Below are 15987 nucleotides of genomic sequence, written 5' to 3'. Positions count from 1 at the left end.
ACACCGGTTATTAACTCGCTACGACCGGTCTTTCCCTCTTTATGAGGAAAAATTATTGGACGTTGTCGATGCCGGCTTCGAAGATGTATATATCTTTCTTACGACACTTAAGATTCGCTTGATTTCTTTATTTCGGGATCGCGTTTGAATTAATCGCTCGTTTTCGAAAATATTTATTAGATAATCGAATACGTGGTTCGAAGAATATTTCATACTTTTAAATTATATTGAATATATATATATATATATAATTTGGCAAACACTGGTTCAATCGTTCACTGATAAGATACTTGTGTTTATTATCCGTTTAGATTTAAGATAAGTTTGAAAACAAAAAAAAAAAAAAAAAAAAATCTAATAGATTATCTATCCGAGAATTATTACAACGCAAAACTCTTACTAAACTCTTATTCGTACTTTCGTCGCACGTCACGAATTTACCGAACGAAAGTGATGATAATGATTCACTTACGGAGAGATCAAGGTTCAGAAAATGATCTAGAAAAATCTTTAGCCAAGTTGGCGAAGGATTTAATTGCAAGGCGTTGGATAAAAGCGCGAGCGGCGATGTAAAGGCGTCGCAACGAATACACATCGTCGAGGATAGGAGTAAAAAGTTAGTATAAAGGTGGTATACGAGGCTGGTTTCCTGTCGCGAGAATTAATGGGACGATAAAACGCCGCGAGGACACGGAGAGAAAAACGAATGGCGTGTAAAGTGGCGTCTGGGAAAGGAGGATCCGCTTCCTTCGGCCACGCGTCAAACGTCCAGGCATCGAGTTACCCCGTCTCACCCTCTGCCCACCCACTTTTTTCCTCACCGATCCAAGTCCAACGATCCATTTCCGGGTTGACGTTTCAAATAGTTCAACGTTTGATCGATAGTTTCTTTTTTCTTTTTTTGAATCCATCTTTCTTTCGGCCTTCCTCTTTTTTTTTTTTTTTTCCTTCCTTTTTTCTTTTTTTTCCTCGATCCTTCGGTATACTCGTGGGATCGTGAAACGTAGGAACGGTGAGTGCGAGTTTTTTGTGTATGTTTTATTGTATTTTTCGTGTTGTCCAACAATGTTAATCGTCGTCTCGTTTGCATGTATGTGTAACGTAACAGAATGGACTACGCGATTCGATTATCTCGATCGACTATTCTCTCGTCGCGACTACTCGTTGCGACGAAGGAACGAAAGGAGTCTCAGAGTGGTCCACTCTGTAATTTCGTTCAATACGACACTGTGTCGAAGAAAAATTATTTTTCTTGTGACGTGAAAGAAGAAAAAAATCTGGTTTGCCAGGTTTATTGGCAAGCGAGCAAAAGTTTTAGTCGATCTCGAAAATCACATACCATGCATGTTTCGTTCTCGTAAAACGTTTCTCCTTCTTCTATCGATAAGGCGCCGCGACAAGAGTCGACCTCCTTTTCAGAAGCATCCACGCGAGTTGGCACATTTATTACTTACAACGTACGAGATAACGTTATTGTACACTATGATCCACAGCGTGTCATTGATTCGGTCTAAACAGAAACTTCTTCTCCGCGATAAGATTAGAAATTTTGTTCGTCATCGACGCTACGAGAACGCTGAACTTTGATTAAACGGCGTTTAAACAACACCGATTCCTATATAAAAAAATAATCGAAATTTATTTGTACCATTTCAATCTACATGCTATCCAAATCGTAACGTAACAAGACAAATCGTTAATCGTCGATCTTTAATTTCAAAAAAAAAAAAAGAAAGAAAGAAAGAAAAAGAATCGCACAATTATTGAGATCGAGATTTTATTTATCGCGATATAAACGAGATAAAACGCGCAGATAAAACGAAGAGATCTAGATAAGGAAGGAGAGATTTAAAACACTCCAACCGGATTAACAATCCACCTAACCTTCCCTTCTCCTCGCAAATTTATTCGCAAAATTGGAACGAGCCGTGATATAAACGGAAATTTCTCGGAAATTTTTCATTTTTTGGCTGAGAGGAGAGAGAGAGAGAGAGAGTGAGCGTCTCGTTCTCGAAACGATTCGATCACGAGTTTGGTCGGGCGAGGAGGACGAAACACGGTGTAATCCGAAACGTTTACATCGAAAAGCTGGAGGGGGTTTGGTGGTGGGCGCGTACGTGGGAACGCACGACTCGCTTGTTTTCCTCGTAGGCGGTGGATCCTTTCGGGTTTTGCGGCTCGGTTTTTCAAACCGATGTGTGTACACCGCCGGTTTTTCCGCCGCCACGTGACTCCACGATGAAATTTCGCTCGCCGGTAATCACGTGCATCCCCTCCCTCCCGTGGCCACGCGTCCCCCTATTGTTGCGCGAGTTTACGCGATCGGAGATTAAGTGGCTCTTGATGGGAACGAAAACACCGTTTAAACCGAATAAACTTGCGCCCGTTCACCGTCGTCGACGAAAGTTGGGGCACAAAGTTTTTTCTACGATCGCGACTTGAGCGAGTTGAAAGAATAGATGATTTTTTTAAATTATTATTTTAAATTTAATCGCGTTGTTGTGTCTTTTCTTCCTTTTTTTTTTTTTTTCGTTTTTCTTTTCTGTGTGGAACACAGCATAAGAATGATGGTGATATTAAAATTGGGTAAGAAACTCGAGGATGTTGCACAGGTAGGTCCAAGACGAATGAATATTCGCGTTTCTGGTTAAATTATTTATGATCGTGCCTCGGGGAAAAGTGTCGCCGAGCTGACAATGCTCCATAAAAAGGTTATGGTGCCGCCAGAATAAGCTGGCGTATTGTCTCAGCGTTTTTTGAAATCTTACGATAAAACCTCAAACGAGACAGTAAAGAAACCGTATTCGTCGGGATATCAACTGCAGTCGCTTATTTATTTTGTGCGACTACCGAAGAAGATGTTTCAACGCCTTTCTCTTTTTTTTTTTCTTTTATTCATTTTCTTTACCTTTTTCTTTTTATATATATATATTTCGTTTTCAATACTTTTCGTTTTTCCTCCCTCCCTTATCATTTTTCGTTCTTTTTCATATTACGTTTAAATTTGATTTCCTTTAATGAATTTTTAATTTAGTTTATTTTTTTCCTTTTGTTTTAGAACGGAAGATCGAAATACCAAGCTGTTTTCCGATCAAGGAAGAACGTGAGTCTCTTTTTTTAATTTGATATTTCTTTTGATCGATCACGATCCGTTCATTTTTCCTCTCCCTTTTCTCTTTTTTTAATTAAGTTTCTTTCCAACTTTTCCCCCATTTTCATTTATTATCATTTATCTCAACTTTATCATTCACACGTATGATTCATCGATCGATCATACTTCGTTTTACTTGTGAAAGTTTAACAATTTTTTTCAAACATCCTTAAAAAAAAAGAAAGCCAATTGATCCGCGATGATCCCTGGTCAAGCACCGATCCTTTTCCTTTTCGAGTGGCTCGTGTCGAAGTGTGGAGGGTTGGAGAAAGCCTGGAAACATTACGTCCATCGTTCCTATCCCATATGTCGTCGAGGATCGCAGTGTCAAGCACGGCAGTTGGCCGTGCACTCCGTCGCTACAATAGTATTGTTACGCGCGTTTAAAAGGTTGCGTTTCGACTTGTGTTTATCATCGAGCCGATCCTATCGTTCCAAAAGTTTCAAAGCCAGAGTGGTGCCAAGTGGATCCTCCGTGGAAAATGCGGGTGCCTCTGAGTCGACCCCTTCCCCCTCCCTCTTGAACGTTTCCATTCGAAGACGATTATTCGTTCGTCTCACGATTGTCATCGTGAATTTTTCCAAGTAACATCTCTGTCTCTTGCGAGATGAAGAAGAATCGCTCCCTTTGTTTTCGCGTTTCTTCAAAAAAAACTCGCATAAGTAAAACGGATCGCGGATTGGAAAAATTGAAGTGAGAAGGTGCGAGTGGAAAAAGTGATTTTGGAGTCATTTAGCCGAGGAAGGGGTAACACCTACGATCTTACGTGGTAGAAGGGAAGCCGCGTGTTACGGTGCCGCGTGCATATTCATCGGCGGCACATGGTGGCAGAGGACGGGGCACCAGTTGTTTCGACACGCTCCTGCCACGTGCGGCCCACGTGGCGGCTCGAACGAGCGGATTGTTCATTCCAACGTTTTCCAAGCCAGTATCAACCTGAAAGAACAACGGTGTTGCGTTGCGAACACGTCGTAATGGAAAGTAATTGATAAAACAGGAGGAAACGCGTTGTGGGATTACGAATGATTTCTTTAACCCTTTCTCCATAAGATGTATCGTACGATACGACGGAGTTATCTTTCTCTCGAAACGATATTTCCTTTTTATCGTCAATCTTTTTTTCAATATCGTGGAAGCGACTCGAATCGTAAACGATCTTTCTCGAGCGACGGTTAAAGATCGATCGAAACGCGATATAAATAAAATTGTCCTCGCTTCGAAAAATTTTCTTCTAATCACGTTTTATATTTTAGTTAAGTAAAGTTGCCAGTGTTTATACAAAGACTGTTTCCTCGTAAAAACGGTGGCGGCGTTTTTACGCATCGAATCGATAACGGTGTCCACAACTCCATTAAGATAATTGTGCAGGCGCTTTATTTCTCCTTCCATTTGTTCATCTATCCGCCCCGTGCGCGCTAAGCAGAAAGAAAAGGAAGGGAACAAGCCTACGAGAGCAAGTCTCGAAAGTTGGCTGGCGGAGAGGGCGGTTTGTGTTACGCCATCCGTCTGACCAGCATGGTTTCATTATACTGTCCAGACGGTAAGGCAAGAAGAATCTTCAACCCAACAAACTTGCCTCTCCCTGTTTTCTCAGACGTTTTCTTCCTCGCGTTTGACCATCGTCGTCCGAAAGTAATAACCGAAAGAAAATGCAATTTTTTTTTTTTTTTTAATTTCCAGAGAGAAGGCTTTTTAATTTTTTCGCTTCTCGCTTTTTCTCGGGATCTCGAAAAAAAGGAATGGAAAAAAAGAAAAGTAACGGGAGAGACACGTATAGATATCGTGGCGAAGAATCGGGGGATGGGAACGAAACCTCTTTTCGATCGCGACGAAAAGTCGGTTTAAAAGGACAACGCAGTTGAAATGGTACTCGCGATGAGCACAACGCAATATGCAGTTGTCAAACATAGAAATGAAACGGTATTGTAACGAAAGCAGTGGGGGGGAGAAGCTGGAAACAAAGCGCCTTAGCTGTTAAATAGCTTTTTTTTTTTTCTTCTTTTTTTTCGAACAACGTTCTGGCTTACGATGTTCGATCGAGTGGTTGGCTGAAGAGCATTGAACGGGTCACGTGTCGACCCGTGTCCACCGGATGTCACGGTTTTGTCGCATTTAACGCCTCTTCTGCGAACCATTCACTCCGTGGTAAAGCCATGGGCGTTTCCTTTTCCGCCCAAATGATCGACTCGGTTCGACCTCGTGCCACGCGTGAAACCGTCCTCCTTTCTCGCAAAATCTTTGCGATCTTTTAAAATGCGCCATTTTAAAACGCCTCGTCGCGAACAAAACGAAATCGCATTATAATGTCCTTCCTTCGAATAGCGTAGTCCCGTCATCGAATCTATTTAAAAATCGAAATGAATTTAAATATTTCTTTTTTTTTTTTTTTTTTCGTTTAAAAGAATCCCATACTCTTCCACGATCTATAAATATCAATTAGAGATGACGTCAATTCGCCTTGTACCAGTTCTCTTCGATGAATTTTAAAACTTGGTGAGTATACGCTGGAAAAGCGTAAGACGAGAGGACGAAAACGGACGAGAAAGGCGAATAAAAAGGCGAAAATGGAATGGAAGAGCGAGAGAGAGAGAGAAGAACGGTAGAAACGGTACTGGCAACACCATTTTTACGGAAAAACGGATCTTCACGGACGATTACGCGGTGGAGGCATCATGGGAACTGGGCTACGGGACGTCCCGATTCGCCCATAAATCTACCTGCAATTTGCAATGCATGCCATGGACACCCGCGAGGCATTCCTCTGGAAACGCCGCCCGTCCTTCGTATCGTGTACGTAGGTGTGGCACGCCAAGTATTGTCGCGCAAAACTGTTCTCTGTCCACAATGGTCGGTGACAAAACCGCGAATCGGTGACCGTGATGGATCGCCTCTTTTCTATTATACACTGTCCTGCCACTGAAACTAGGTAAATCCACCCACGAATTATTCGAGTTCCACGTAATTCAATCGATTACCACGTCGAACGTATAATTTGATTCTTCGAATTGTTTCTCCAATACAATCGGATTTTCTTTCGATTTCCCGAACGAACCTTGCATACGTCGCATCGATTATGATAAACGCAAGTTAGCCAACAGGGAGGGAAGAAGAAGCGGCTGTTATAAGCGTTCGCTCAGAATTCTATTCATCCACGCACGAAGCCCCGCGCGAGCTTTTCATTTCTTTTTTCGCGGGGAGAATTTCTCGAGCTTCCATTCCATTGTTGCTGTTAATAATAATAATCCGGATTACTCGAGTTCTCCACTCTTAATTATACGATCGTTGATACGATCGAACGAATGGAAATAACAAATTGGCAAATTCCTAGGGAAAAAACGATCCTCGATATCGTAATATATATGCGAAAGAAGCGAGAGCACGTCGAAACCTAAAGGAATGCCAGGATCCCCCTCCCCCTCGATACAAAAGAGAAATACGTCCTGCTGACAAGTCGAAAGTCAACGCGCAGAAATCTGTGAAAGAAGAAAAACATATCGTCCCCTAATAGCCCTCATTGACGAGAGGGACGGACTCTTCTGTTTTCATTTCAATTTCTACCCCTTGGAGATCCTTTCTCGAGGCCAGATGGCGTGCGCTCCCGATCTCTCTCTCTCTCTCTCTCTCTCTCCTTCCTATCCCGCCTTCTTCCTCTTTCTCTTTGAACGCGCGTGGCGCGCACGGCCGTAGGCTCGTCAAGCCTATGGGTAGGTGGAGAGATCGGAATGATTGAACATGTCAATGTTTGGCTTGGCTTACACCGGCGTGCCTGTAACGTGGTTAACGAATCGGTTTACTTTCCCGCGGCTTAGCTCGCTTTTCCTCGCTCCATTCGTCTCGGAACACGCGTTCTCCGGAAAGAAAGAAAAGCGAAGATTTTATTACTATTTTCCGTTTTTCTTTCTGGAGAAGAAAGATTCTGGAAGAAAAAGTTGGTTAAGCAGCACAGGTTTGATATTACAATGATATACAAGGAATCGAGGCTGTTTCTCGAGGCTGGTCCAATTCAATTATCGGGGTTGTGGCCACGGGATGGGTAGAGGAGGGATGTTTCGAGTGTTTAAATTTAGACGAATGAAATAATAAGATCAAACGGTAAATATCCCCGATGAAAGGCAGCGGATGCAAACAAAACTTTTCAGACGAGGGTGTGCTCGAGCGCGTCGCTTCTGAAAATACATATCGCGATCCTCCCGGGGATCCCCCGTTGCTTCGTATCGATTGTCGACTACTCCTCTGGCCGGCCACCATGCCGTACGAGAGTTTTGGTAAACAGTTATCGCGACGCGCGAATTAATATCGGGCCCGGTTAATTGAAACAGATAACCGAAAATAATAACCGTTTTCGCCACCGATTTCTCTCTCCTCCAATTTGACAACGTATAGAGATACGTGGGTCCCGTGTTTTTCATTTTGAATGAAATATATATGGAAAATTATACGTGATATTAGACGTACTAACGTGTTTTCGCGTTATCGTGTCTCTTTCTCTATTCTTTTCGTTCTTTCCATTCGGACTGTTTAACGAGTGGTGATACTTTTTCTTTCTTTTTTTCTTTTTTTGTGGGAATAAAGTAACTGAAATACTCTTGGCGCTCTTATAGATATTGAATATTATTTGCAACGCTACCATATCTTTTTACACCGATAACAGATCTTTACTCTTCCACAGATAATTTTCTTCCACGGATAATCTGTAATTTTATCGGCCACTTTTTTTCCGTTCTTTCACCGATTTCTCTATACTATAGATTTTCCAAACTGATAATCGATAATATATATTTTTTTTTCTATATATAAAAATACGTTCCACAATCGACAAAAGCCTGTTGCACTCGAGTCCGTAACACCGATATTAACTTCTCTTCGTTTTATCACATTCGAGGCAAGTTTTCAAGGAAACGATCGTAATAAAAGAACGACGTGATCATAAGCGAAAATCACGTATCCAATATTGATCGGACTTAAACAGAGGTAATTCCGGCTGCGTACAGTTTTCAATCTGGATCGGAAATCAGGGGCGAAATCGAGTGGCGCGAGGAGAGAAACGAGGCGGGAAGATTTCTTCTCGGAAGGAGTTGAAAGTCATCCCGTTAATTAGAGGGATCGTTGGAACAAATCATCGCGGGGCAAACCGCAAACCCCATAATTGCAGGCCTTATGGTTTCACCCGTGACACGAGCACCGCTTCCGCAGCTGACCGTCCACGTTACTCTATATAACGGGAACGCAATATCCCGGAACACCCGTGGACTATGGAAGCCATAATGTAGAGCAGCGCCCTCCACGGGAGTGATTCACCGAAACGAGCGACAGATGCACGATCTGGAAGATAGCCGCTGCCGTGTCTATATATATATATATAACGTTTAACGCTCGGAAGTAGCCCGATAACTTCTCGAAGCCAGTGTTTTCTCTTCCTCCTCCTTCGATCCCTCGCCTTCGTGGATCCGTCCATGGATGGAGCTCGATGAAATCGAGCCAAGCGTCGATCGAAGGTAGCGAGGCGCAGCTCTCTTGATCATCGAGTGAAAAAAAAAAAAGAAAAATTCTCTCTCTCTCTCTCTTCACCTATTGTTCTCGTCATCATCGTCGTCGTCGTCGGTTCTGGAACAATGACGAGGGGCCAGCCCTCGAAAGGGCAATGAGAGAAACGGAGAAAAGAATGGCGGTGCAGACTTGGAAACGGGCGAGCGCGTTTAGATAGTGCGTCGATGCTAGAAACGCGGGGCGAGCGAAGAGGAGAAGGGTGTCTGGCGTGCTGGCGCAAAAGAAAGAAAGAAAGAGAAACAAGCCGGTGGTGGATCGCGGCGGATCCTGCAACCTGGAAATAAGGGAATCGCGCATAATCGGACGTGACAAGTGACGTTCTCGCCGGGTGGAGTAAGAGTCGTCGTCTCCCCCCTGGTGTTTTTCGTTGGAGCGTTACGAGGGGAGAGAGAGAGGAAGGGGAAAGGAAATATTCTCTCTCTCTCCCCTGTGGCTCGTATTCACGGTACACCCACGCACAATGACTGTCCCTAATAGGTACACGCAGCCCTTGATTAGAATCTAGGAGACGAGAGATACCAGTGACTTTTGTGCCAGCTTGGGAACCAGCGTGTTGTTGTTTGCTCGGTTCTTGTATGCTCGATGTATCGGGGGCTTGCTGCATTTTCCTTGCTGGAGGAGACTCTTCGATCGGAAGAGGAGGAAAAGAAGAAAGAGGAGAGGCGAGTTGTATCGTTCTCGATTTGTCAACACTTTCAAAATCTTTTTTTCAAAGACCGTAGTTGTTGGTGGCCGTGTTTCGTTAGAGAAAGAAATATGGCCGACTCGCGTGATCCGACTCGATTCGCAAAATAAACGAAGAAGAGGGTAGAAAAATTTCGACCTTCGAACCGTTCGTGCGTATGATTTGCAAATTGCACAATGCGCGCGAAATATTACTTGTTCCGTGTAAAAAGGGGGGGAAAAAGAAGAAAGAAACTGTTCGTGGAGGAAGGAAAGTCACGCGATATATTAACGCTCCCTTTTTTTTATTCGTAAAGCGTAGCGAAGAGTTAGATTGATCGTCGAGCATCCGATAGGAATGTGCATGGCGTGTCTCTCTCACGTGTAATTATAATAATTAATCGTAACGTATAATTTACGGCATTTACATTTTCGAGTACGCCGCTTCTCGACCGAGGAGAAACTTTTAACCCGTAGTTTTTTCAAGATTTGATTATTATTTGAATTTGCCTCATTAAAATCGGTACAAAATCGGCCTCGTTGGGTTTAATCATGCTGTTAAAATCTCTCTCTCTCTCTGGAAAGGGTCTTTACCTATTCGCTCAATTATGCAGGCCTCGAAACTATCCTCAGCCGCGTGCAGCTTTAACCTCTTCACGAAATTTTACGGATCAACGATTTCGATTAATGGATAATTAATCTGACACGAGCATTAGATTTTTCCAAATTATTCGTTCGAGAAATTTTCATTCTAATTCTAACGCGAGCTAAAAAAAAGTAGAAAGAAAGAAAGAAAGATAGGAGAGTGTTCGAGAAATTACTTAAACAATTGGAACGCGGTGGTTGAGGAGAGGGAAGGGAAACGAAAAGTTGCGGGCGCGCACGCACAGTTTGGATTATGAGCGTATAGCAAGGCTCGACATTAGGTCCTCATGGGACGTTATTAGCGTTGGCTATCATGCGTGGTGCAAATAGAGCGTGGCCGAAACACGAAAGCATTACGCTTGATTACTCAACCTGCCAAGCGATGAACTGGGATAATACGGCCGCGTTCAGGACGCGAATCCAAGCTTGGAAAACGGGGTGATCCGATCGAAGGACTATGCGTTCCTCTCGCTTCACGATTCACGAGGAAATTTTTCTTTCTTCCATTCGACTCTTCTCGATTTTCTTCTCTTCGAAACGTTTCGCGATTGCGAAAGCAACTCGGTCGAGCTACCACTACTACTACTGTAAATTTTATTTCGATTTATCTCGTGTTTTGTAATTTGCTTTAGCAATTACAACGATATCTACTTAAATGTTTCGATGACACCTAGTTGATTAATACTCGTAATACTCGTATTTCGTTCTATTCGGTGAAAAAAATAAAGAAAAGAATATTACATATTTTCGAAGAAATCTATTTCCACGGATATAGTCGAGACAACGATCTACCCTTGGAGAAAGGGACGATTTTTATAATCAATTTCGAATCTGTCCCGCGGCCTCCGATACGATCGGAGAATTGGCACGGGCTTCTCGATCGTGGGATCCCGTATCCCTCGAGGGGTTAAAGGGAATGATCTGGATTTCGCCCGACTGCGGTTTTCCCTCGGGGAAACTTGGACGTTCCCTTAATTACTGCGTTTTACCGTCGGTGGAATAATTAAGACCAACGTGGGAGGGGGGGGGGGGAAGGGGCAACGATTATCGTCGGGGGCGGAAAAATTCTGTGATTAAAGTTTATTCGCGCGGGGTTGGGTGGGAAAGGGTTTTAATTCGATCGACGGTTTTTTCATCGCTTTCGAGGAAACCGAGAATGTTTCACCTTTTCTCGTGAAACCATTCGGGATCGTAAAGAAGCTGGGTGGAAAAACGGGTGGATCCTCTCTCTCTCTCTCTCTCTCCTTCTCCTCCTCCTCCAGAATGATAAAACTGAAAGGAGGAATATCTGCTAAGGCGAATAAAATCGAATGTTATTTCGGTGAAAATGTTAAGCGACCGTCGTACGATCATAATCGAATCGGTTTTATGGAGTCGAGAATTAAGTCGGTGAGAAAAATAAGTATATAGATATTGTTTTTTCCTTTTCTTTTCTTTAAAGATGCGAAATTTGTTTAAAAAAAAAAATCACGGAGAACTCGTTTAAACTTGAAAACTTTTCGCTTCTGGTCATCGTGGAGTCGATTTCAGAACGAACAATGGAAAGAATAGGTTGCAACGTCACCTGCTGTCGATCCGCAACCTGTTCGATAGATTTTTCATGGGTTATCGATTGGGAGGGCATGAATGGGCGCAATTATCGAGTCACGTGTCGGTTCGAGTGCGTGCATCATCCGAGGAGAGTCGAAAGGGATTTAGGAAGAAGGTAGAGAGATAGAGCAGGTCCTTTTGCTTCTTTGAAACAGGCGACGTTGATGAATGTCGCGCACGTGACACGAGCCATTCTCTCCTCCGCTTACCCGCCCCTACTTTTCATAGAGATTTCAACGCGTGGAATCCCGTGTTTTCCTTCTTTTATTTCTCCAATAGAAATTAGGTATTGGGAAATCAGTTTGTCGGATGATTTCGATCGAAATTGCACACGGAACACAGATTTTCGCCCCTAACGAAAGATTTTATCCGCGTTGGATAAATTTCGCTCGTGTCAAGTACGTGACTTCGATTCGAATCGGTGGATAATGACGCAAACAGATCCGTTCTATCCAATCATCGCGAAATATATATATATATACGATTTATATATGCTGTTTAAACAAAAATTGCAAGGATTATTATTTTTATTTCGAATTTTATTCGAATCGTAAAAAGGAAGGAAGGAGAGGAAAGTGGATCGTGTTTCGCCGCTGGCGAAATTAAATTAAAAATACAGCTAATTAGTTTATTCGTTTAATACCGGGACAATATCCGGTATCGCATAATTTCGATCGTAATAATTCGATACGATCGAAAAGTGTGGACACGTGTATCGAATTACACTCAACTTCCATATTAACCATTTATTGCCCTTTTCATTTTTTAAACAATCCGACGCGATGGATCAATAACGCATTAATAAACAAGTGGTTACAAATTGATATTTCTGATTTATTATTTTCCTTAATCCGATTTACATTGAAACCGCGTCGTTCGAACTAACCAGCGATATAATTCTCTCCTTTCTCCCCGAAATTCGAAGGCCCGTTTCCTCGTCTCGACAAGAACGCGTCGCAACGCTCGTAAAAGCGGTATCCTTGGTACGATCCATCCGTCCAAGTCCCGTGCCTCCCTGATTTCCCGGGGGGGTTAGCCGCCGTTTCGATTCTGTACGAGGGCCTCTTCCGCGAGAACCTCGTCGTTGCACCGGTGATCATCGGTGATTGCGCCGTCGTGGAAAAGAAAAAAAGAAGCTCGTATATTTCGTGGAATTATCGATTCGAAAATTCCGGAAGCCCTTCCGTCGTCGCTGCTCTCAGAATTATTGGAATTATCTTGCAATACACTCGGCGAATCGAGCGGTTTGTAGTCGCTCGACGTTAAACTGGAAATCCAGGTCGAGCGTTGCAGGCTTAGCGTATCGATCTTCGATAATTCGCAGAGTTGGCGCGGCCGGGTGTTTAATCCATTTACAAAAGTTGTTATCCTCCTGTCATCCGATAATCCACGCTCGATGGATTGACGCGCGTTCTGCTACGCTTTTTTCAGCAGGGGCTCGAAGAGTCTTACCTCTCCTCTTCTTCTTTCCTTCCACGCGACAAATAAATTCGAGTGGCGAATATTTCGAAAGGATTGTACGTACTCGATCGATTCGTCGGGCAACGTTTTTTTTAACCCTCCTCACCGTGAGAAGGCAAGTAGGCAAAACTGCCTAGGACCCATGGGTGCCATCGCGCGGAACGTGTCAAGCGCGGAGGAAGAACAGGCACGAACAATGAGCGCGAACACAATAGCGGGTCGTAACACTTGCACGCTGCCCCATAACCAGATCCACGTATTCCGTCTTTCTTCCCTCGCGTGTCTATGCATCTTCCAAACCGATCTCTCTCTCTCTCTCTCGTCGACTTCTAGCACGACAAAGCCCCACGGGCGTCTCGTGCAATATGCTGGCGAGAGAGTACATCGGATACTCTTGGGTTTGGTGTTTGCAGCGCCGTTCCCATAACTCCCCCGTGAATTCGCTCGGCTTGTTACATCTCCAGGGACACGCCGGTGATATAATGTGAGAATCGAGGCCGAAGACTCGCCTCTTCTTCGTTCCAAACGACTCTTACGTTCGAAAAAAAAAGAAAGGGGGGGGGGGAGGAAGGAAGAGAGAAAGTCGTTGAACGGATTATTCGTCGTTTTTGAAACAAAAATCACGGCGATGTCATGAAACAAGAAAGGGTAGGTGCGTTTGTTTACTCTTGTTACGGATGAGCGGCAGCTGAGTAGTTCAACCGATATACTTGTTTCCAAGCAGCTGCTTTTCCCGCCGTCCAGTCATTGACGTTTCATTATTTTTAAGCGAATCACAGCTCTCGCATAAGATTAAGAGCATCGATGCGAAGAGAGAGAGAGAGATATAAATCGTAAAAGCGTATTTTTAAGAAAAGTTGGCGCGTGTCCACGGGCAGATGGCGAAGCCTTTGCCTCTTCTCCCTTTTCTCTAGCATCGTTCGGTGCTTCCTGTCGGAAGAAGTTGAACGGTTGTTCGAACCGATGGTCAATGAATCGCGCGGTATCTCGTTACCTAGCTCGATACCGCTGGCTTCCAGGATCTTGTAGCGTTACACCCAGTGTATCGGTTACGCTATTTTCACCAGCGCGGAGTCAATGACTCGTCGTTTAACGCGTTTAACATTTCGAAATGGAGAGGACGACTCGATCGAATAATATTACACCTTGCGCGGCAAAAGCGAGGATTAAGAAAGAAAAAAAGGAAGAATCGATGGAATAACGATATATAGTTCGTTTTTAAAAACGAAATATAAAAGGATATAAAAGGACGGAGACGCTTAAATTACCGGTTTGTTATTCTTTCGATAATCGTGGCTCAATGAAAGGATTTGATTGAAAACGCGCAGGGGTGGATCGGACGCGACCACCCCCTCGATACGCAGCCTCAAAGGAACAGCGCAGAATGGCGGGTTTTCATTAGAGGAGACCCTCCTAGACTCGATACGCGAACGGGTGAAAGAAAATAAGAGAAACGGCAGCTGTGCTCGCTGGGCCAAACGAAAAAAAAAAAAGGAAAAATATATATATATATATATATATTAATAACGCGCCTCTACGAGTCCACCTTGCTTTGATTTCCGGCTTCCTCGACCTTTCTCGGCCGGAAATAATATCTGTGTGTAGAAAAGCGTGACGTTACGAAAATCACGGCTCACGAATTAAAATTGTTCAATAATGGTGAAAAGAGAAATCGAAGCAGCGTGACGTCGAGCACATCTGCGTTTCCGGTTTTATGGTAAATGTTCTAGAATTTTAATTTTAATGTTTAAAAAAATTCTTATCTTGCATGCTTTGAACGGAAGAATGGAAGTTTCGTCTCTTTTAAACGAGCGTGTAACGAGAAGCCACTTTCATCGAGTGGAGCGTGGTAATAGATTAAAATCATCATCCTCCCTCGGCCAGAAACGTATATTGTCCCCTTAACACCCCTATCCTGGTAGTTTTGCTTTAGTTCACTTGACCCTACTTGTCCCATCAGGGGTAGTGTCTCTCCCCACGATGCCCTTCCTTCCTTTGTGTCTTCCCTCTTTCTCTCCGTTTCTTCATCTCTCCAAATTTCTCCCTCGCTCTCGTAAAAACACGTTTCGTAATTACACACGTATTTGCATTAATTAAAAATACGTTGATAATCTTGTTAAATACGCAAAGAATTAAATATAAAGAAAAGAAATCCTCGAAACATGACTCTTTCCTCGAAATAATATCCCCTGGAAAATATCGGAGCGGTGCATCTTTTTCAATTCCCTCCACGAACGAGGTGGAGGTTTTTCTCTTCTTGGAGAGAGATGGGCAACCCTTATACCCGGGTCCCCTCGCTCGTGCGGTTAATACGGAAGAATGCGAGAGCGGGGCGACTGTGACAGGGCGAGAGCGGTGCGAAGAGTCCACGCAATTTCCTTAATGTACTCGCTAAATGTTCTAACCTCCCTCCTGATACGTACACCAGCCGGTGATATATATATATGTGTGTGTGTGTGTGTGCGAGAAGAGGGTGCACGGTCACACGTGGAACGAGCTCGAAGGAAGTAGGCTAAGCGGGCACGAGTGGGTGTCGTGATAGAAACGATTATCGATTACGGAGGTAGGATTGTCGGCGACCTTGCTCGCGATCTTTTCCAACGTATTCCCATATTTTCGAGGAGGAATGGGGAGGAGTGGAGCCAGTTCGTAAGGGATTCGTGAGGGACACGATTGTAACAATTGTACATTGGAAGGAACGTTTTATCTATTTTCTCGATCCTTTATGGCAGCGTAAATTTGCGAACGTGATAAACGCGATATATTGTTGTTTGATAAACAACAATAAGCAAGGAGATACGAATTACGGGCGAGCATCGAAATGTACAAACAAACGTCGTTAATTATTATTAATTTAATAATAAGCACACATTTGACAAAACGTTTACGAATTTGTTACACTTTCCTCGCAAATTTATCCGGGCAAACA

At 43.5% G+C, this 15987-nt stretch overlaps 1 protein-coding gene across 1 annotated transcript in view; it reads left to right on the top strand.

Moving 5' to 3' along the window:
- The window catches only part of Lim3 (Lim3 homeobox protein), a 34390-nt gene that overhangs the window by 3360 nt on the left and 15043 nt on the right, over positions 1–15987 (top strand). The window contains exon 2 of the mRNA XM_012488265.2: positions 3059–3103. Coding sequence (XP_012343719.2) covers positions 3059–3103 — 45 coding nt within the window. The remainder of the gene's footprint in view (positions 1–3058; positions 3104–15987) is intronic.

This window comes from Apis florea, unplaced genomic scaffold (genome assembly GCF_048593485.1).
Source record: "Apis florea isolate Af1SG1 unplaced genomic scaffold, ASM4859348v1 contig_24_pilon, whole genome shotgun sequence".
Taxonomy (NCBI): domain Eukaryota; kingdom Metazoa; phylum Arthropoda; class Insecta; order Hymenoptera; family Apidae; genus Apis; species Apis florea.
Note: the sequence above shows the minus strand (reverse complement) of the source record. Positions and strands in the feature narration are given on the sequence as shown.